General features: G+C 41.7%; 1 protein-coding gene across 1 annotated transcript in view; it reads left to right on the top strand.

The window, feature by feature from the left end:
- Nucleotides 1–21,943, top strand: part of Cand1 (Cullin-associated and neddylation-dissociated 1) — a 72,733-nt gene that overhangs the window by 18,070 nt on the left and 32,720 nt on the right. The window contains exons 3-10 of the mRNA XM_067098168.1: nucleotides 3,995–4,208; nucleotides 4,457–4,749; nucleotides 7,148–7,310; nucleotides 8,624–8,773; nucleotides 10,169–10,277; nucleotides 10,561–10,700; nucleotides 11,039–11,199; nucleotides 21,594–21,799. Coding sequence (XP_066954269.1) covers nucleotides 3,995–4,208; nucleotides 4,457–4,749; nucleotides 7,148–7,310; nucleotides 8,624–8,773; nucleotides 10,169–10,277; nucleotides 10,561–10,700; nucleotides 11,039–11,199; nucleotides 21,594–21,799 — 1,436 coding nt within the window. The remainder of the gene's footprint in view (nucleotides 1–3,994; nucleotides 4,209–4,456; nucleotides 4,750–7,147; nucleotides 7,311–8,623; nucleotides 8,774–10,168; nucleotides 10,278–10,560; nucleotides 10,701–11,038; nucleotides 11,200–21,593; nucleotides 21,800–21,943) is intronic.

Below are 21,943 nucleotides of genomic sequence, written 5' to 3'. Positions count from 1 at the left end.
TGAAGCTTCTGTCCTTCGCATGCCTGTTGGAGCCAGGCTGTGTCTTTTTTGGTAGGAATGGTGTCGCAGAAGAGGCTACTCCATTCCTTTCAAAGAGAAGCCTCCCTTGTCCAGGTCGCCGATCACCTTGACTGCCTACTCGGAAGGATCCGAGGTTTTTGGCTCTTGCCCAAGATGTAGAATCCTTGATCCACAAAGGGGCAGTAGAGGAGGTACTGGATCATTTGTTGGAGGGTTTTTACAACCTGTAGTCCCCAAATCATCTGGGGGCTGGAGGCCTGTTCTGGATGTCAGCACCCTGAACTTATTCCTTATGAAGACGAAGTTTCACATGGAGACGACCCGCTCTGTCATCTCCTCTTTCCATCAAGGCAACTGGATGGTCACCCTGGACATGCAGGACGCCTATTTCCATGTTCCCATCCATCCAGACTCCAGCAGATATCTGAGATTCGTGTTTCGAAGCACAATTTTCTAATTTCAGGGCCCTTTGCTTCGGTCTGTCCACGGCCCCTCAACTTTTCACCAGGATCCTCGCTCCTCTTGGGAAATGGCTTCATCTTCTCGGGATCAGTGTGTCCCTCTACTTGGATGATTGGCTTCTCCGTTCCACGTCGGAAGCTCAGTGCACAGAGGACTTGAAGAAGACTCTTCAGCTAGCACAAGAGCGAGGCATTTTGATAAACCCTCAGAAGTCACAGTTGACTCCTGACACAGAAGATTCTCTATTTATGGGTGATTCTGGACTCTCGAGCTTTTCGGGTTTTTCTATCCCTCAAAAGGATCGAGTCTTGTCTCCAGAGAGTTCAGGAGTTCCTCTCTTTCTCGGTTTGCTCAGCTGTCCAGTGGATGAGTCTTTTGGGCCCGTTGGCCTCAGTAGAGCAATTCGTGAAGTTGGGCAGGCTTCATATGAGGCCCCTGCTATTTTATCCGAAAGCGAGCTGGTGCAGGAAGATGCAGCCAGATTCCTCCTCCTCCTCCATCTCATCAGAAATCAAAGAGGTTCTTCGATGGTGGTTGTCAGAAGAAAAACTTCAAGGAGGGAAATCTCTTCTGCCTCTGAACCCTAGCCTAGAGTTTTATTCAGATGCCTCTGATGTAGGTTGAGGAGCCCTTTTAGGGAGTCAAAGGGTTTCAGGAGCATGGACGTCGGTTCAGAGGATCTTACACATAAATGTCAAAGAACTAAAGGCCATTCACCTGGGCCTTCAGTCTTTCACTCCGCTGGTAGCAGGAAAGATTGTAGCAGTTTATGCGGACAACACCACGGCCTTGTCTTATGTCCACAAGCAGGGAGGCACTCACCCCTTTACTCTGCGAGATGGCGAAAGACCTTCTTTGGGCAGAACAGAATCAGGTTACATTCATTCCTCGCTTTGTTCAGGGAAGGATGAACGTCTTGGCAGATGAGTTTAGTGGTTGCCGTCAAGTCCTGCCGACAGAGTGGACCTTCAATCCTCTAGTCTACCTCGATCTACGGAAGCTGTGGGGCAAGCCTTCCATAGATCTCTTCGCAACATCAAGGAACCACCATCTGCCTTTCTTTTGCTCCCCAGTTCTGGACCCTCAAGCATGGGCAATGGATGCCATACTGTTGGATTGGACAGTTCCTGGACATGTATGCTTTCCACTGCTTGGATTGATCAGGGAAGTGATCAACAAGGTATCGTCTCACCAGAACGTCACGATGACCTTAGTTGCTCCGTTCTGGCCCAGGAAGGAGTGGTTCCCGGACCTGTTGCATCTCCTTGTGGACTTCCCAAGGCTTCCTCCACAAAAACAGGCACTGCTCAGACAACCCCATTTCCTCAGGTTTCATCAAGGGTTGTCCGCTCTGGCCCTGACAGGATTCATACTGTCAGGAGCCTCGTCAGAGCGAAAGGTTTTTTGCAACAAGCTGCAGAGGCTATTGCTAGATGCAGGAGAGCTTCTAGCAGGCTCTACCAGTCTAAGTGGACCATTTTCAGAAGATGGTGCAAGAGCAGTAGAATCTCTTCTGAGACAACTGTGAGCCAAATAGCAGATTTTTTTCTCTTCTTGACGATCTCCAGAAAGCTGTCGCCCTCTACAATCAAAGGATATAGGTCAATGCTTGGCTCAGTGTTTAAGCATAGAGGCTTGGACCTGTCCTCTAATCAGGACCTTAGTGACCTCACTAGATCTTTTGAAACCTCCAAGCAAGAGAAGTGCAGTGTCTTGGAATTTAGACATGGTTTTGAAGTGGCTTACTGGCTCCACCTTCGAACCACTTCACTCAGTTTCGCTCAAGAATCTCATGAAAAAGACTTTTTCTTGTGGCGTTGGCTACTGCCTTATACTGCCAAACGCATTAGCGAACTGCATGCTTTTCACAAAAGAGTTGTCTCCAATCCCTGGCCTCGCTCTTTTGCCATTAAGAATTTAGTGGACATTCTTGGACCAGAGGTGGAGGAGAGATTCTTTGCCCTGTGAGATCATTGAGGTACTACCTCCATAGGGCAGAGAAAATTAGAGGACCCTCGAATAATCTCTGGTGTTCTGTGAGAAACCCATCTCGTGCCCTTTCGTTCTTCTTGAGGAGCCTTATTTTGGAAGCTCATTCTCAGATACAGGATGATGTCTTTTCTTCCCTTAGAGTAAAGGCTCATGAGGTTCGAGCCGTCGCCATGTCTCGTGCCTTTTGCCATAATTTGTCTTTATCATCTATCCTGCAATCAACTTTTTGGAGGTCCAAGTCTGTTTTCGTGTTGCATTATCTCAAGGACGTCGAAACCGTTTTTGAAAACTGCAGCACGTTAGGACCCTTATCTGTGGCTGGCATGGTGCTGGGAGAGGAAGCATAGGGGGCTCTCTGTCCCTCTACTATCCTCTTGCCTTGTTGTAAGGGGTTGACTTCAAGGGAAGTCTGGGGGTGCATTGTACCAGTAGTACCCACCAGTTTTTAGTGGTCTGGGTGGAGATTTTTTTATTCTAGTTGTAGGTGATGGCATTTTTTACTCTGGTCTCCACCCAGGGCAGTGGCACCTTTTTTTTAATCTATGTCAACTGTCGGTGAACTTCCATGGCTGCAAAGTACCCTCTGAGGTGGAGGCGATCCTTGGCCATACTGTCACTACGTCCACAGGTTAAGATGAGCACCTCCCAGAGGCAGTACCAGTCTGCAGGAGATCTCTTACTAGGTAAAGAACAACAAGCATTATTCCAATGCTAGAACCTTTTTTATTTCATAGCCATTACTTTCTTAATGTCTTGGAGTAGAATATGTCCATGTTCCCTCCTCCATTCAATATGGAATCAATGGAATCAGCTATGTAATTACTTGGTAAGTCTCTTACACAAAAATGACATTTTTAAGATAAAGTTTTATATATACTTACCAAGTAATTACATAATCAGAGCCCACCTGCCTCCCCTCATATGGACATCAGGGGTAAAAAGAATTGAAGCTCTTTGCTGAGTTGTACCTATCAGTCCCGAAAGTGGGCAGGACCTTGTTACCTACACGAACAATAGTAGCGCCACCACAAAATTTTAATTCTTAGACTGCCGTGTAGAAAGCTAGTAGCTATGTAATTACTTGGTAAGTATATATAAAACTTTATTTTATAATAAAAATGTAATTTTTTGTTCAATTGTGAACTACTCACATGGATTAAGTCTGATTCATGGGTTTGTAGAAAAACATGTTTTATTGTAAAAACTTATTTCCCATTTCCATTTGATTGTGTTGTTAATGGGAGTCTTGCTGTTTGCAGTGGTGTAGCTGGGTTGCTTGTAAGGTGAATGACCAGTTATTAATATAACTGTTTTTCAGTGAATTATTACCCTCTTTGTATAGTAAAAATAGTTAATGAGTAATTGGATATAAAATGAGGGTATTTTATTTGAAAAATGCACACAAGCTCAGTACTAAAATATGGTGCTGTAGTCATATTTGCTTGTTTCTGGAGTGTTTTGTAATTTTTATTTTGCTGTTACATAAATTATCAGATATTTTTGTTCTTTTTCTTTCCAGTTTGGGGCCTCTTGTGAATAAAGTTAAGGAGTTCCATGTATATTCAATTGTGGAGTCACTATGTGATCACATGGTCAGTGACAGGGAACAGCTAAGAGATATGTCTTCCCTTGCCTTGAAGACGGTAATCAATGAACTACCAGCCTCATCAACTGCTCTTGTAGCCAACATATGTAAGAAGGTCACTGATCGACTATCGGAAGCTATTGTTAGGGTAAGTTTTTACGATAGGCAGGGTTTTGGAAGAAATTACGTTATTTATTCATTGATACTTAGTTGTTCCTAATATTTACCTCAGTCCTATGAAGAAAATTGAGTCCTCTGCATTGTTTCTCATATGGCAGTTAGAATGATAGGGCAATGAATATACCAACAGTCCTAATTGTTGGTCAAATTAGATAAGGCCATTCAGTATTCCTTATGAAATATTGTTTGCCTCATTATGTAATTTCTCTTTTACAGCAGGAGGATGTCAGTGTACAGTTAGAAGCACTTGATATACTTGGAGATCTGTTGGCGAGGTTTGGGTCACTGCTGGTGTCTTTTCATCCTAATATTCTCGATGCTCTCTTACCTCAGCTAGCATCTCCACGTCTTGCTGTTCGGAAACGTACAATTGTTTCCCTTAGCCACCTAGTAGTTTCCTGTTCTCCACAGATATATGCAAGATTAATGGACTTTTTGATAGAAGAGTTGGCCAAAAATACTTCCATGTCAACAACCAGAACATATATTCAGTGTATAGCAGCTATAAGGTAAGTTACAATTATATGTGATTTTTTTGTTCTGGATAGTTAGAAGCTATTTTTTCCTGAAAGAGTAGATTGGGAAATAACAGTAAAAGGGTGAAAAAGTAGTGATATGAAGGTACTAAACATTATTTTACAAGGCTTGTTTTGCCTGAATAGTTAACTAGATGATGTCTTGAATACTTAAGTACAGTAGTTGGTAACAGCGGGTAGTCCTTGCTTCACACTCCAACTGTCTTGGATTCTTTGCTTGATCTATAGCTCGGCCAGATCTGTTCATATTGCCCGTCTCACTTTTTCTGTTCATTTATCTTACATTCAAGATCATTTGAGCTTAGACACCTTACTTCATTGGTTCCTGGGCTCCATGTTGATCCATTGCTACTTGCAGCCAGACCCTCCATATCAATGATTATCTGAGTATTAATCCAGTCATGAGAATGTTTCATAGCTTCATTGTAGTCTCCATTACCAACTTATTTTACCTCTGCTATGGATATTTTCTCTCTGAGTCCAATATTAATGGGTGGACAAATTGTTCAGAGGTGGTGGTGGTGCAAGTGGGGCTTCTATCTTGACATCCTCTTAGCCCTTTCCCTTTCTCTGGCATCACGAAGAGAGGAGAGCTTCTAAGTTGATTTACTCCTAACCTTTTCCCTATTGGTACCATCAAGAGACAAAAGTTCTAGGATTGAGTAGTCGTATCTTCTCTTATAATACCCCTCTAAGTAGTTCTCCCTGTGACTCTAGAGCCCAAGGAAACCTGTAATAGCAGCGGAGGTAATTGCACAGGGTATCCTAGCCATCTTTACAACGAGAATAATCTGTCTCCCTTCAAGCGTTGGACATCTTCAAATTTTGCTGCATGGAATCAGTCTCATTTCTGAAATTGCAAGAGTGGGTTTTCAGCAGAACAAGCTCATTTCTGGTGGACAAGAACTTGTGAATGGAAGACTTAGCCAAGGCTAGGAGGATGATCTTTTTGTTAAAGAGGGCTTACATTCTCCACAAACAAATGTCCTTCTCCGTGCTGGCCAGTGTAATGATGAAGAAGAGGGACACTGCCTTCAAAAATCTGACCAACCTACTCCAGTGAAGGAGGATTCATGCTGCAGTGCCTTCAGATCCTATGGGGCTCCAGATCAGATTCCAGTGCCAGTACCAATAGGCTTCAAGAGAAATAGAGCCTTGTCTCACTAGGTGAAGTCTTTGCCAAACATTCCCTGAATGTCAGAGTGGTTGAGGTTGAAGTGGTGGGGTGTCATATGTTCCCATGCAGGTAAAGTGTAAGGAAATTTTGCTGTATATGTTCCTGCCTCATCTTTGTGGTCGCCTTTGTTCTCCAGGCAGCAAAGCTGACTCTGAGATTTTTTTGCTGGGGAGGTGAGTGGCTGGGTCTGAGACCAGGGGAATGAGGGTATTGTTGTAGAGGTAAACAAGAGAAGCGCAAGAATATAGCAATATTTTACATGTATATTAAAGGAACTTAGTTCATGGCTGTACATAGATATATAAGAAGCAGCACAGCAGTCAAAAAATACATGCAGACCTTGACTTAAGACAAGGTAATAGGGGAAAACCCTTTTATCATTCAACCCTGATGGCTGCTTTTATTACATGAGTACACTATATTGTCAGTGTGTACAAGATATTTATTACCAGTTGAAGAGTTACTGGAAATATTTATTATACTCTATTTATTACTTTGTTATGCTTTTCAATTCAAGTGTGACTTTTTCTTAACCAATATGGCTATTTTTCTGCAGCATTTATTCTTGGATTTTTTCTGTTATGTACCTGTGGAAATAAGTCTTACCAACAAATGTTTGTGCTGCCAGTAACTAACCATCCCAAATTCTGTACTGTAATTAATGACAGATTGATTAGTAATCAAAATAATTCTTACAGTACCAAGATAAACACTACATTCCTCTCTCCGATTCATAACTTTAAACACGTCAAATACTGGGCTATTATCACTTAAATATAGAAAGAATTTAAGGGTAGATGGAGACAGTATATACCGTAGTGTGTACATTAACCCAAGGATAAACATTCTGTGCACATGCCCACACTATGTATAGAGAAGGTGAGGTTGTTGCTAAGTCAGCCAGGTGGTATACAGCATTCAATGTATGTACAATATTGAGTTCATTTACGTGATCATCCGTTATTCCATGAGGAATCTTCACTTCTATATTAAACAAGTCTTGACATGTACCTCTGTTTGATAGAAGAAAGGAACAGGTGTAGTGTTTATCTTGTGTGCCCTATGAAAAATAAACATCTGGCAGGAAGTTGACAGTATCAAGTAAATCAGAGAGACAATTTCAGTATTTGGCAGTTTATTTTAATGTGTTTCCCTTATGGGGCAGATAAAAATTGAGGCTTTTTGTTGTTTCAGTCGACAAGCAGGTCACCGATTTGGTGAATACTTGGAAAGAGTAATGCCATTGATAGTACAGTACGTTGCAGTTGATGATGATGAACTTAGAGAATATTGCATATCTGCATGTGAGGCATTTACGCTTCGTTGTCCAAAGGAAATTACTCACCATTTGTCTACGGTAAGTAGATCTTACTGAAGCAAGTTGTTCATTGTCTTATTAATATAAATAGCCAGAGGGCAAATCAAATGATGCTGTGTTTGCAGTTAGTACAGTTATTTGTAGTATGTGGTATTTTCCTTAATACAGTATAAATATACTGGTATTTGTTATTTGAATAGCACCTAATGTTCATCAGGTATGTTTTATATTTTTAGTGCTTGTCTTCCCAACCAGACTTTCATACTATCCTGTGAGATTTTATGCCACTTTTTCTTCCTGAGTTGGACCTTTCCCTTCTTTTGTTATTTATATCTAGTGATCACTTCAGGTAGAAATGTTATCATATCCTTACAGCCATGATTAATTTCAATAATCTCAGTAAAAGGGAAAGAAAAAAACAAGTGAGAGCTGTAATGTATTTGTACAACCACTGTCTGTCAGGCAAAGCTTCTTCACCTGAGCTTGCCTCCTGATTTAAAGAAATTTTTACCATCTTATCATTACTAGTCATGATTTGGCAGTAAGTAAATGTCAAGGTAGTGGTATAATTCATGAAGGTATGCTTCAGCTTACAATGCTGAAGATGTGGCTGAAATTCTGTATGTGAACAAAATAACCAAAGACAACTGTTGAGGTAATTGTATACACAACACTTGCTGAGAAATCAGGAAACTTGGAAAATTAAGTAGGTCAGGGAATGAACTTGTACAGAATAATTGAAAATGAAGGAATGGAATTGGAAAACTCAACATCCTTGTGACTTTTAAAGAGGGAGCATCATTAATTTTCCTAGTTCACTTCAGGAAAGTATATGAAGAGCTTATTTAATAGATGATATGAAATGTTTAGTCAGTTTTGAGTATTACTGCTTCAACCACCCTTCTATTTTAGGCTTGTGGAAAAAAAAATTTGTACATCACTAAAATGTGAAGAGCAAAATGGAAATGAAAATCATCATACATGTAAGAGTTGAATGGAATAAGATTAAATCACCTACAGGAAATTTTAAGTTGCAGCTTTCTGCTCTATGCTTGACCAACTGTTCCCGCTTCATTAACGAGACACGTAAAACCACTACAGTAGTTTTACATTCTTGGTCATTGATCTCATTGTGTTTTATAGTACTCATATTAGTAGTTTCATTTACAAAGGTTTATATATTAAGAAATGTGTGGATGCAAATGTTTAAGATGAACAGTGCTGGAAGACGGTTGTTGATTGAAAAATCATGGGTTCCCCATTTTTGTTTTTCTATATTGTGCTTGAAGGGAGCTAGAAGTCTGTTTCTTGAAGGTTAATTTTCCTGGTAAATGTATTTCCTTGTATTTCAGATTGTTGAAATGTGTCTGAAATATATAACACATGATCCCAATTACAATTATGATGATTATGAAGATGATGAAGGGATTATGGACACAGATGAAGATGATGATGGAGATGAAGACGATGAGTATTCTGATGACGATGACATGTCCTGGAAGGTATGTAATTAATGGTGTACTTAATAGAGAGCATTCAATCTTGTGGAAGACAAGTGGAAAATCTTATAAGGTAATAAAATAGTTCAGCTTAGACATGAACGTGTGTTAGGCACATCAAACAAACTTACCCCGCAGGGAGCTATTGCTGTCAGTGTACCTCTTGAGGTGCGGTGTAGGCATTACGTAAGGTTCTTTGCAGCATGCTTTCAGGCCCTAGCTGCAATCCCTTTCATTGCTTTTACTGTACCTCCTTTCATATTCTCTTCCATCTTACTTTCTGCCCTCTCCTAACAATTGATTCATAGTGCAACTGCGAGGTTTTCCTCAAACCTTTTACTGTCAGTTTCCATTTCAGCTCTGAATGACTTCATAGGTCCCAGTGCTTGGCATTTGGCCTAAATTCTATATTCATTTCAATTCAGCTCAATCAAACGAACTTGTGTTAGGTACATCAGACAAGACAGATGAATGTATTAGTGAAAGAAAAAATCTGTGGAAAGAAGAAAAGAAGTAAGACAAATACAGTATTACATTTATAAACCATTTTATTCTGTCACATTAGGTACTTAATAAGTACAAGTAGTAAAGCAGGTATAAAATCTTTGTGTAGGGTTAAGGCAAAATATTGTTCAATTAGGTTTCTGCCAAACAGTGTCACAGCACGGATGATATATTGTTATGGGGCCTAATAAGTGTGCGAGATACAAAATGTCAGTTTTGAAGATAACTAGTATTCATTCGTGACTTGCAATATAATTATTAGGAATTTTATTGTATTGTTAGAAAATTAACATGGAATGTAGGATTTTTTCTTTGTATTTTTTAAATATCAGTAAAATTGTTCAACATAAGGAATGTATCAACTATGTATATAAAAAAGTTTGCAGATTTTTAATTAATGTAATTATTGTAGACTGTTTTAGTACTTGGGGGTTGGAAGGACGGGAGAGGACTTTTGAGTGTGTATTAGTAACCCAATGTCATACATTTTATTGTAGGAGAAACCTTCATCATAGTGAATTTGTAACTGCTTTAGGAAATTTATATTTGCCTAGTTGTTTGGTTTGAATTTTTCCACGAGATTTTCAGTTGTGAGTCTTATGATTCATCCCTAGAATTTTGCGTGTGGGTTTTCCAAGATTGTTGTTAGTTTTGTGAACTTCTTCAACAATGATGCTGTTGTGTATGTTGCTAACCTTCTTTGTTGTATCAGTAAAGCATGTGCAATCTTTAATGATTTCTTTCATTAACTTGACATGTTAATATTGAAAATCTTTGACTGATGCATTATGAGTTAATATGACATGTCAGTTATTGTTGATTCATTACGTTGTCTCTGTGTTCATTGTTTTTATATTTTATTTATTTCATGCTTCAAATATTTACGTTCTTCAGGTTCGTCGCTCATCAGCAAAATGCTTAGAGGCTGTTATTTCAACAAGACATGAAATGCTTATAGAATTCTACAAAACAGTTTCACCGCAGCTAATTAATAGATTTAAAGGTAAATAACATTGAAGGTGCATTTACTGGTTATGAAAGAGTTCATTTTAAGTGAAGATGGCCTTTAGTTACGTAAACTGTTTAGTTACGCAAGCTGATTTTTTCAGAAATGTACTTACATGATTTAACTTTGGTTCACAGTTAATTGTGGGCATAATGAAAACATTTGAAAAGCTTATTTTCTAGATTGCAATACATTTTCAGAAAATGTGTAGAGAAAGTTTACCATGTTAAGTTTTTTATATGATCATTGCAAACTGATGTACTTGTTTTCTTACCATCAGAGAGAGAAGAAAACGTTAAGGTCGACATCTTCCATGCATATATGGCATTATTAAGACAAACTCGTCCTTCACTCAGCCTGAGCCTAGATCCAGATGCTATGGAACAAGAAGAAGGAACTATCTCAATGCTTAAACAGCAGGTTAGTGTACCCTTAGAAATTGTTACTGTTATAGCTCAACGAGACTGCTTAAGTCAGCATTTTCACTCAGGGCTGTCCTGCCCTTGGAAATAATGACTGGGATCAGTGGTTTCGATTACCGTATGTATTTTTTGTCGTTTAATTGAATGTTTTATTTTTAGGAAACAGATGAATAAGTTTTTTAAGGCCAGCATCATAAACTTAAGAGAATTGAAGAACTGGGTAGGTTTTGCAAAAATGATGGAAGTTTTCAAGATTAGTTGGGGCTGTAATGCCAAGGTAAAGGTTGCATTTTGCTTTTTTTTTAACAAGAAATTAATTAGAAAAAATATCTTTAGGTTCCAGCATTGGTTAAGGCTGTTCATCGTCAAATGAAAGAGAAGAGTATCAAGACACGACAAGGATGTTTTGCATTGTTGACGGAGCTAGTACAAGTGTATCCCGGTGCACTTACACATCACATACCAGCCCTTATCCCAGGCATACAGTTCTCACTAGGGTAAGTTCTGAGCTATAAGTGTAAAATACTTAGATGAAGGAAATCTATAAATATTTGTAGTTTCCCCATGCAGTTTGTCATCATTCCTTGAATATTGGAGACATTTTAGTTACGTTTACATCCTGAAAACCGTCAACTATTGCTTTACAGTGTTCTGTCCACCAATTTTTACATATACCAAGGTAATCTCAATGGAATCAAGCCCTTTCTCCAAGATATACCTTCTTCATGTTTGTCAGATAATTTTTTCATTGCTTCGTTCTTGTTATGTAAATGATGATTTTGCATGTTTATACAAAGTAACATTTGTACATGTTCCAGTAATTCATTTTTTTAAACTATGAAAAAGGTGTTTGTGAGTCATAATTTTAGGAAAACATGTCATAAAGTTTTTATTTAGGATGAATCTTACCTAATGTTAAAGATAGCTTATATAATCTATCTTTAAAAGTAGATAAGTTTCCAAATAAAAATTTTCATATGAAAATTTATATTATCCATGAAACAGACAGTCAAGAAAGACAAAGACTGCACTATGCATGCTAAAACCACTGGTAAGGCTTACCTGTCTCATGTCCTAACAGAAAGCAAGTTTTAACATTGGTAAGTAAATCTCCAAATAAAATAAGGCTCTTGGAAGGAATGCCTTCAAATGAAATACGGAACTTTCATATGTAATACTAAAGGAACTTTAAAAAATGCTTTAGAACTCTTTCACATATACGATCCTTAAAAATATGTTGAATAGCATATTACTCCTATAATATTAGCAGTTGACAACTTGACAGTAACCCCTCGTAAGATATTAGGGAAAAGGATTTTTCTTTTTCTTTACACCTTTAACTTCAGTTGTTACTGTAGCAATATAGCCTGAATGTATACATGGTACAGAAAATACAGCTTTCAGTCATCATTATTTTGATTAATATCATTTGCATATAATACACCAACCAGTAAGTACAGCTTTTTCAATCATCATTACTATTTTGAAAATTAATATTGGGGTGTTTGACTAGGCTACTTAGTCAAAAGTAAAAATTCCATAGGAATGAGGACTTTTTACTTGACTGTAGGAATATAGAATTTTTGCTTTTGATTGGGTAGACTGGTCAAATCAGCTAATATCAATTTTCAAAATAATGATGACTGAAAAAGCTGTACTGTATTTATTGTATGGGGCATATATTCAGACTAAATTGCTTAAAATAACGATGACTATATTCAAGCTATGTTGCTAGAGTAACATTTGATGATACAGATGTGAAAAAGACAACGCCCTTTTCACTAATATCATAACAGGGATTATTGTCAGTTGGTAAATTGCTAACATTGCAAGACTGCTAAGCTATTCAACATATGTTCAAGGATTGTATGGAAGAAAGAATACTACAGCATTTTTTAGAGCACCTTTAGTATTACATATTATGGAAATTCCATTTTGTTCATGAGACTTGCCTGTCAGATATATATATAGCTGTATTCTCTGATAGTCCGACAGAATTTCAAAACTTACGACAATTTAGGGGAGATCAGGTGTTAGTACCCATTCCCGCTGGGAGGCAGGTATCAGGAACCATTCCCATTTTCTATTCAGATTTTCTGTCGCTGGTACTATCAACACCTGTTTTCAGTCAGCTTTTTTTGTTTTCCAGTACCTCCGTCTTGGATTAAGTAAACTTGGTTGTCACTTTAAAGTATTTTGTTTGACTTTTGGTTTTGACTTGGACTTGTGGCTAGGCATACGCAGTGTGGACTGTTTTGGATTTGGCTTTGTTTTTCCTTGAATTAAGATGTCTGAATCTAGTTCTTCCTAGTTACAGAGTTTGCTGTGTGCAGACTGTAGGTGGGGCTACCGAAAATTTCAGTAGATCCTCACTGTATGCTCGGAGTGTAGGGGCATGTTTGTTTATTGGATGATCGATGCAAAAGTGTGAATCTTTGCTGATGCTAGTTGGAGGACTTATGATTCCTATGTGAAAGTTAGAGGCAGGATAGGATCAGGAGGTCTTCCTCCAGAAATGTTCAGTGAGTAGGAGTCAGGGTAGTGTTTTTTTCACCTGCTAGCCCCGTGAGCGTAGCTTTTCTAACCCTGTGGTGTTGCCCCGGGCCCGAGGTTGTGTCTGCGGAAGGGTGATGCCTATCGGTTATTTTGTCTTCCATTCGTGGCAGGCTAAAATGCCTCAGCTCTTCAAGTGCTGTGAAGTGCAGTGATAGTGTCTGTCCCCTAGTGTTGTGGGCGTCCAGATCGGCCCGTATAATGCCTCTAGGCCCTGGGCCTCTGCGGACTCCCAGGACTCGGGGATGGGCAGAGTCGAAAGCGCCAAGAGAGATTCGGGACCCCGCCGATCTGGTCGCCGGCCGGAGTCCTGTTGGCGCTTCCCAGGCTGCCAAGGATGGGTGCTGAGCACGAATCCTTAGGGTACTTCTCGTCCCGAATCACTCCCGTGTCGGTGGAACTCTCGGAGGACTCGCCCTTTGAAGAGAAGCTTCAAAGAGGGGCAACTTCACGTCCAGCACCAAATGACCGCTCTTCACTCTTCTCCGGCGGAGAATTTTGGCGCCATCCCGCGCAGAGGACCAGGGCGTCATCCCGGACGATGGCGCTTTTGGCGCGGTCGCTCCAGGAAGAGCTGTTGCTTCCTGTGAGAAGGAAGAAGGTGTCCCCTAGCCTCGTCTTCTCTGGGATCAGCCTACCGGAGGGCCTCTACCGTAAAGCTACTAGACATGCAGAGGCAATTGAAGCCGTTAATGGCCCCAGAAGGGACTGATCACGTGTCGTAAAGTCCGGAAGGATTCCCGGCTGCTGATCAAGAGTTGTTATCCTTCTCCGCCCCTTCTCCGCGTTCGTGCGTCTTCTCATGCTTAGCACGCCCTCTAGAAGTGTACGACCAGCTACTGGTCTCAGCGGATCGCCAATTCCCTCTTTCTGAAGCTCTCCATGCTGCTAGGCTTGACGCCCCTCGTTACGACGCTCCTCTGGCTTCTCACCATGATGCTTCTCATGCTGCTAAGCATGACGCTCCTCATGCTGCTCGGCAAGACGCCTCCCATGCTGCTCGTCCTCATCGGGACGCTCGTCAAGACTCTTCTTGCCGAGATTTTTGCGACCTTTTGCGTGTTGGTCTGCAAGGGCTTCGACCTCCCGGTGTTTCTCCAGTCTCTTCGGTTGCTCCTGTTGAAGAAGGAGAGCTGTCTAGTGCATCGGAACCTGCAGTTGAGGATCAGTCCTCGTCTTCTTCAGCTTCTTCCGACTACCAAGTCTTGACAAGGTTGCTGACGGACTTGTTTGGGGACAAGTTTCAACCTTCTGCTCCTCGCCCTCCCCCTTCGCAGTTAACCTCGTCTAAATCGCAAAAGACTTCAGGTTTTGTGAAAATGGCCCGTCTGTCTATGAGGCCTTTCAAGAGAGAAGCGGTGCAAGGCTTCTTTAGCCCTGCCCTCCGTCAAGATTAGTGGGAAGCGGGGGATTTGATGCAGGCAGGAGGTTGGTTGAAGTTCTTCTCTCCCAAGGGGACTTCGTAGCCTTGTGGGCGCCCGAAGTCTACCAACATGTGAAGGTGTCCTGGGCGTTATCAGGGCCGATCACCATCTGAAAGACTATTGGGACATTAGAAGTTTTCAACGCTTTCTGGACTGGTGCCTGGGAGTCCTGGACTTGCAGGCTCGTAGCCCTGACTCAGCTAGTCTGGGAGATTTGTTTCAGCGTCTATCCCCGCATGGACAGGCTGTTGGGATGGCCAGAGCTGGCTGCCCACTTCTGTACGGGGGCTTTTAAAAGAGAGAGCCATTTACTGCAACTTCACTCACGATCGGTCTCCTTCTCAGAGGCAGAGTTGCTATTTGCTCGATGTCTAGCCATCTTTTTCCTCGTGATCCTTGATCAAGGATACGCCTTGCAGAGAAGCTATCAGTTCTGGCCCAGTCTTCTAGGCGTCCAGCAGTCCGCCGACTTCTTCCTTGGGCGACTTTCAGATTCGGCCCTTTTGCGGAGGAGCCTCTTCAAGATCGTACTTTCGAGGAAGAGGTCTCTCAGAGGTAGAGCCCCTTCTAAATAGATGACCTCCTGGCCACTAGGCACGGTGTGAGCAAGCTACGCGCAAAGTTTCCTGTGACGAGTGACAACTAAGTCTCAAGTGCTAGGATGCGAATCTATTCCTAGTCTTATCGTTATGCAGGATTACGTGCGTCTATCAGCAGGAGAAGCAGCAGATTCTGCCGACCTCTTAAACAAATGCTAGGAAGAGAACTGTAGAACAGGTCTCAGATTTACAATCGGCTTTTACATGAGTTGTTTCTGGTCCTGAAGCAGTCAGGATGAGACCAGTCTGGACGTCAGCAGGTTGAACCATTTCGTTCTGAAAGAAGTTCAAAATGGAAATCCCAATGTCCCGATTATGGGAGCCTTAAGGCCAGGCGACTGGATGGATTTCTCTCGATCACCAGGCAGCCTACTCACGTCCTATACATCCTCTATCAAAGGAAATTACCTGGAATTTGTCCTGCGGGGACAGGTTTATCCAGTTCAGGGCTCTCTGCTTCGGGCTCAGCACAGCCTATGAACCTTCTGGTTTTAATGAGGAATGTTGCAGATGGCTTCACCTTGCAGGAATAGAGTCTCACTTTATTTGAATGATTGGCTCATTCGAGCCGCGTCAATGCAGGAGTATCTGGAGGATCTTCACCGACTTTAGCTAGGCAGAGTCCCTAGGACTTCTGGTGAATTTCGAAAAGTCCCATCTGACCCCGACTCAGTATATCGTTTATCTGAGATTCAAGATGGATTCAGTAACTGAGCTTTTCCGTCACAAGAAAGACAACAACAGTGCTTAGACAAAGTTTCAGCCCTTCCTGCTGAAAGCGTCTTTCGGTGAGGGAATGGATGAGTCTGCTGGGGACCATTTCATCGCTGGAGAAGTTTGTTTCCCTGGGGAGACTGCATCTCATACCGCTTCAATCCTTCCTTGCAGAGAACTGGCAGGACAAGGAGAATCTGGAAGTTTCTCTGAAGATCTCGCCAAAGGTGAAGGATCACCTAAGGTGGTGGCTCGATCCATCAAAGTTGGCAGAAGGCTTTTCTCTCAAACTTCAGAACCCCGACCTAGTGTTGTTTTCCGACGCGTCCACAGCCAGGATGAGAGCAACACTAGGAGAAGAAGTGTCGGGCACCTGGAGAGGGGAACAGGTGTCTGCATAAACCCTCAAAAGAATTGAGGCGATTCAGTTGGCCCTACTTTTCTTCGAGGGCGAGTCACGAACGAGTAGTCAGATCCTTTCGGACAACACCCGCGGCCCTGGCTTACCTAAAGGAAACGGGAAGAGGAACTCACTCGGTCCCTGTTAGCTTTATGAGACATCCTTCTGTAGGCACAGGCCGAATATTCACGATCCTCACGATGTTGGGTTGCAGGTGTAGAGAGCGTCCGTGCGGATCTTCTAAGTCCAGCAGCAACAACTGCTACCGACCAAGTGGACCCACCTGCACCAAGAAGGTGTGTCCCGGGACTATGGAAGCTATGGGAGCAGCCCCTTAGTAGATCTCTTGCATCTTCCAAGGCCCGAAGAGACTTCCTCTTTACTGCTTCCCTGTACTTTCGACCAGGAGAAGCCGATCTCAGTAGGTGCTCTTCTCTGGGATTGGGCCCAGGGATGGGCGTGTATGCCTTTCCCCAGTTCAAAATCCTCGGAGAGTCATCAGGAAGTTTGCGTGGCGGAAGGGGCGAGGATGGCGTTGATCGCCCGTTTTGGCCTTCGAGGAGTGGTTCACAGGGTCATGTCCTTCCTAGTGGACTTTCGAGAACACTGCCCATGAGTGATCTGTAACATTCCCCGCCGAGAGGTACCACAAAACCTCCCGCTCTGAAGTCTGACTGCATTCCAGACTGTCGAAGCTGGCCAGGCGAGAGGTTTCTAGACCAGTAGCGGAGCTATTGCCAGAGCCAAAATATTCTCTTCCAGTAATTTTGTACCAATCCCGAAATGAGACCGTGTTTAGAGATGGTGTAGAAAGAGAGAGAACTTTCCTCTACGACTCTGTGAGTCCAGTAGCAGACTTCCTCTTGTTTCTGAGGAGTGAAGTCAAACTAGCAGTCCCGACTATCAAGGGATATAGGAGTATGCTATCATCCGTTTTTAGGCATAGAAACCTGGACCTGACTAACAACAAAGACCTTCACGATCTATTTAGATCATTTGAAACCTCGAAGGTGCCTCGGCAAAGGACTCCTTCTTGGAATTTAGATGTAGTGTTACGGTTCCTGATGTCCAGTCCTTTCGAGCCTCTTCGTTCTGCGACATTGAGAACATTCCCAGAACTATTTTCTGACCGCTCCTAGCAACTACGAGAGGGTTAGCGAACTTCAAGCCTTCAGTAGACATATAGGCTTTAAAGGACATACGCAGTTGTTCTTTAAGTCCTACTTTTAGCCCAGCAGACCTGTCTAACCCTTGGCCCAAGAGCTTCGAAATCAAGGGTATGGCTGAGATTCTGGTTCAAGAGCCAGAGAGAGTCCTTTGCCCTGTTAGGGCTCTCAAAGTCTACTTAGACAAAACGAAGGAAAGTCGAGGCCCCTCGGATAATTTATGGTGTTCAGTAAAGGGATTGGACTTACCTATGTCGAAGATGCTCTGGCATTCTTCTGAGAGTTCACGATTAAAAAGCCCATTTATGCTATCAAAGGAACACTGATTTTAAACTTCTGAAAGTCAATGCTCACGAGGTGAGGCGGTTGCTACTTCAGTGACTTTTCAGAAAGATATGACACTCAGTAACATTCTAGTGCCACATTTTAGCGTATAACTCTTTGTTAACCACACACAGAGATATGAAGATGACATGTAAGAACTGCTTCTCACTAGGATTATACGTTTCCGCAGATACATTCCTGAGGCAGGGAGCCAGCCTCATCCTATCCTATAGAAAATGGTTAGAAAGTGTTTTTATGGTTGTTGGGTGGAGCAGCTAGGCGGACTTCCCTTTCGTTAGCTTTAGTTGTGATATCCTAACTTAGTTAGGCCCGGTCAGGTGGTTGTTTTTTTACTTACGTTTGCCCTCATTGTATGGTCAATATGGTCCTGGTCACATGCGTGAGTCACGCCCCATTGACAGATCATCTAGAACTCACCAGCTCCGGTCACTTCCCCCTTGGAGACTCTAGTTAAGCAGAGGACTTGGGTGACAGTAATCCGCAGGAAGTCAGCTATGCTAACAGGTAAGGAACCAAGGTATCATTCACCTACATGTATTGTGTTTCCTAAATCCTATTCTGTCTGTACCCACCTCCAATGGTGGTATTCAGCTATATATATATCTGACAGGTAAGTCTCATGAACAAAATGATATTTTAATGATAAAATAAAGTTTGTTCATGCCTACAGCAGATACTCTTCTGCCTGCTATATTAAATAGTGCCCGCCCACCTTCCCTCAGGAGACAGTGGCACTAGAAAATCTGAATAGAAAATGGGAATGGTTCCTGATACCCGCCTTGTGGCGAGAGATGAGTACTAACCACCTGATCTCCCACTGCGGTGTGTCGTAAGTTTTGAAATTCTGTCGGACTATCAGAGAATACAGCTATATATATATCTGCCAGGTAAGTATGAACAAACTTTATTTTATCATTAAAATATCATATTTTATTTTGAAGGTCAACCTTCCAAGTGAGATTCCACTTACCACTGTTGAAACATGCTTTTGTTAAGACAAAAGACAGGAAAGCCCCATCATTGTAGTTTTGGCATGCACAGTGCAGTCTTTTCCTTATTGGGTTAAGCAAGTTGGAATGGCTAGGAGAGCTGTTGCATGGCATAAATCTATTTATGATCAAGAGGTTTGTAAAGAACAGATAAAGATTTAAAAACCATTTTATTATATGTTATAGATGCAAATTTTACCATCATATTTTATTATCCTGGCATACAAGTACAAATTTTCAAGTCTAAACATTTTTGAGGGTTTAAATTAGCACCTTGCCCCACATGCCAGTGATCACAGTGATGTTGGGTCACATGCCCAAGTAGGTCCTGTCTGGTGTGCTCCTGAAGAGATCCTCTCCTTGAGGAAGCCAAAGGGAGTTATAGTAAGTTTGTGATGAATATTTGCCATGTTTCCTTCGTCCTTGCTCTTCCCTTTCATCCTCATGTTCTTGAGGACAAATCCTGCTTCCACTCTCCTAGCTTCACCATTTTTCCTATGAGTCCCTTGGCCTCATGTTCCTCTTCTACCCTCCTGATTTCTGGATTCCCTTTTGTGGCAGCAGTCTCAGCCTTGATGTTATGACACCAGATTTAACAAACAAATCAATCTCATTATTGAAGGTAGATGTTAACACTTTGCTGTCCCCCCCTCTACCTCTCCTTTACCAAATGGTACCTATCTTTAAAGGAATTAGAAAGTCTGAGAGCCTTCTGACAAGGGGTCTTGGTTTTTTTACTTTCTTAGTGATTGTTCTCCTTTTCCTTGATATGGGTTTTCTACCCTTTTTCACAGCCAGTGCCTTCTGTCTTCCCTTTCTATCCGGTGAAAATATTGGCACCCAGTGCTGTATTTAAGACAATTTTTTTTTATCTCTGTCATTGTAAGCTTCAGGTTTCTGGGAGACATGAGGGTATCAGGACACATGGTTTTACTATTTTGCCCCAAGAAATTTAAGCTTGCTTGGCCAATCCAGCTCTTGATGGCATTTAGTCACTGCATTGCCGAGTGGACGCCTTCCTGTACCATACCCTTTGTCCCAGTTTTCTTACTGTCCCTTAGCGTGTCACAAGACCTATTTTACCATTTGTTGATTTCAGCCTTCATTCTTGACCCAGCCCTTCAGTGCAGGTGATGTGGGTCCACATAATAGTTCGCTCCTATACGGGCATAATGCCGTCACATAGTTTACTGCGGGCATTATACTTAAGGTTCTTTGCTGCGTCCCTACGGCCCCTAGCTGCAACCCTTTTATTCCGGTTATTGTATCTCCATTCATATTCTCTTTCTTCCATCTTATTTTTCACCCTCTCCTAACCATTGTTTCATAGCATAGCTGTGAGGTTTTCCTCCTGTTACACCTTTAAAACCTTTTTATTTTTCAGTTTCCTTTTCAGCTCTGAATGGCCTCGTAAGTCCCAGTGCTTGGCCTTTGGCCTAAATTTTATATTCAATTTCATTCCACAATACCTGCTGAAGAACTCCAGTGTATTTCAACCATTTCTTTGCTTGTGATGTTCCTAACAGTTTGAATGGTGTCAGAGGCCCGGATGCCTCTGTTGTTGGAATACTGAGCGAAGTCATTTTGGTATGGGAAACTGAATCACTGTGACTTAAATTCTGATGTGCAGCCAGTCTTTTTAGGCCCCCTTGCCTTTATAGTTTTCTCTCAAGTTTGTGCCAGGTTATGGCCCAACACTTCTCCACCATGGCCATATGATTTAGGAAGGATAAGATCAAAATTTCTGTGCTTGTCAGTGACTGAGTTCTTCAGTTGCTTTATATTTGATATCTTTGCAGTTCCTTTATTTATCTGGTGTGGTTCATTGTAGAGATGTCAACAAAGACCAGCAGCATGAGCGAGGATGCTCTTGCTAAGCCTGTCTGCAAAATGTCCAACTTGTCATGTTTCCTCTGTTCTGTTTACTGCAGTCAGGCTCAGTGTCTTGGGCTGTTGTAGTCACTCCAGTCCTAAAAGGTCTTGGCATCCACACACCCTTTACTTTTCATGGTCAGGTGATGTAGATGAGCCTGGAAGTCCTGGGTGTCCCCCGGCTCGGATGACTGTCATCACCCCACATGTTTTTGGATACAGCTGGGATAGTTCCCATCTCTGTTTTCATCATTCCATGGTCTGATTTCTTCTTGCACTGGAGTGTCATTTAGAACTGCCTTTTGTATCAGTTTTATAACTGGTGGTCAGCATCTTTTCAAATGCCGTTTGTCAGGCATAGCCTTAGCAAGGGTGGTTCTCTATAGGTCATGTCATAATAGCATCTGTTGCAGGGATAGCATGTCTTCACCCTTCGCCCGATAAGGTTCATGGTTTGTTATGATGTACGAGGTTTTTGTTTGTCCTTGCCCCATAATAACAATAACCAAATTCTCATGTCGGTGCTTAATTTACTTTTGCTATTCTCTTGTAATGAGTCTTGCCCTGCCTTTTCTTCAGGCTTTCTTCAGAAAGCAAGTGGACTTTTTATTCTTTTGCATAGTGGACATGGACTTTTGAGGTGGGCATGCGTTGTGGGATTTTCTTCTTAAAACTCTTCAGGTTGATATACCTGACTCTGTTTCACACAGAATAAGGCTAATTAATCATTAGTAGTTTTGTATACAAACCAGTTTTATTGTAAAAACCTTTTTTTATTGATAATTGTGTGTCATTATTAATAGTGATCAATTTAATGTTTTATTTACAGGGACAAGAACAGCAGTAGTAACATGAAGATAGACACATTATCATTTGTACACTGCCTATTAGTTCACCACAGTGGTGAAGTTTTTCATCCACATATTGGTGAAATTCTTCCACCGGTCGTCACTTGTGTTGCAGATCCATTTTATAAGATAACTGCTGAAGCCCTTCTTGTGCTGCAGCAGATCGTTAAGGTCATTAGACCGCTAGGTAAGTATGAGGCTGTTGGCTTGAATTGACATTCCCATGATATGGATGTTACAAAATCTAGATTAATTACAAGTTGAGAAGCTGCTATGCAGCATGTCTTCTCTTAACAAAATCTTTCAGGTGCATAAAGCATAATACTGCTCA

The sequence above is a fragment of the Macrobrachium rosenbergii genome, chromosome 54, assembly GCF_040412425.1.
Source record: "Macrobrachium rosenbergii isolate ZJJX-2024 chromosome 54, ASM4041242v1, whole genome shotgun sequence".
In the NCBI taxonomy this organism is placed as follows: Eukaryota; Metazoa; Arthropoda; class Malacostraca; order Decapoda; family Palaemonidae; genus Macrobrachium; species Macrobrachium rosenbergii.
This window is presented reverse-complemented; position numbering and strand designations above follow the sequence as displayed.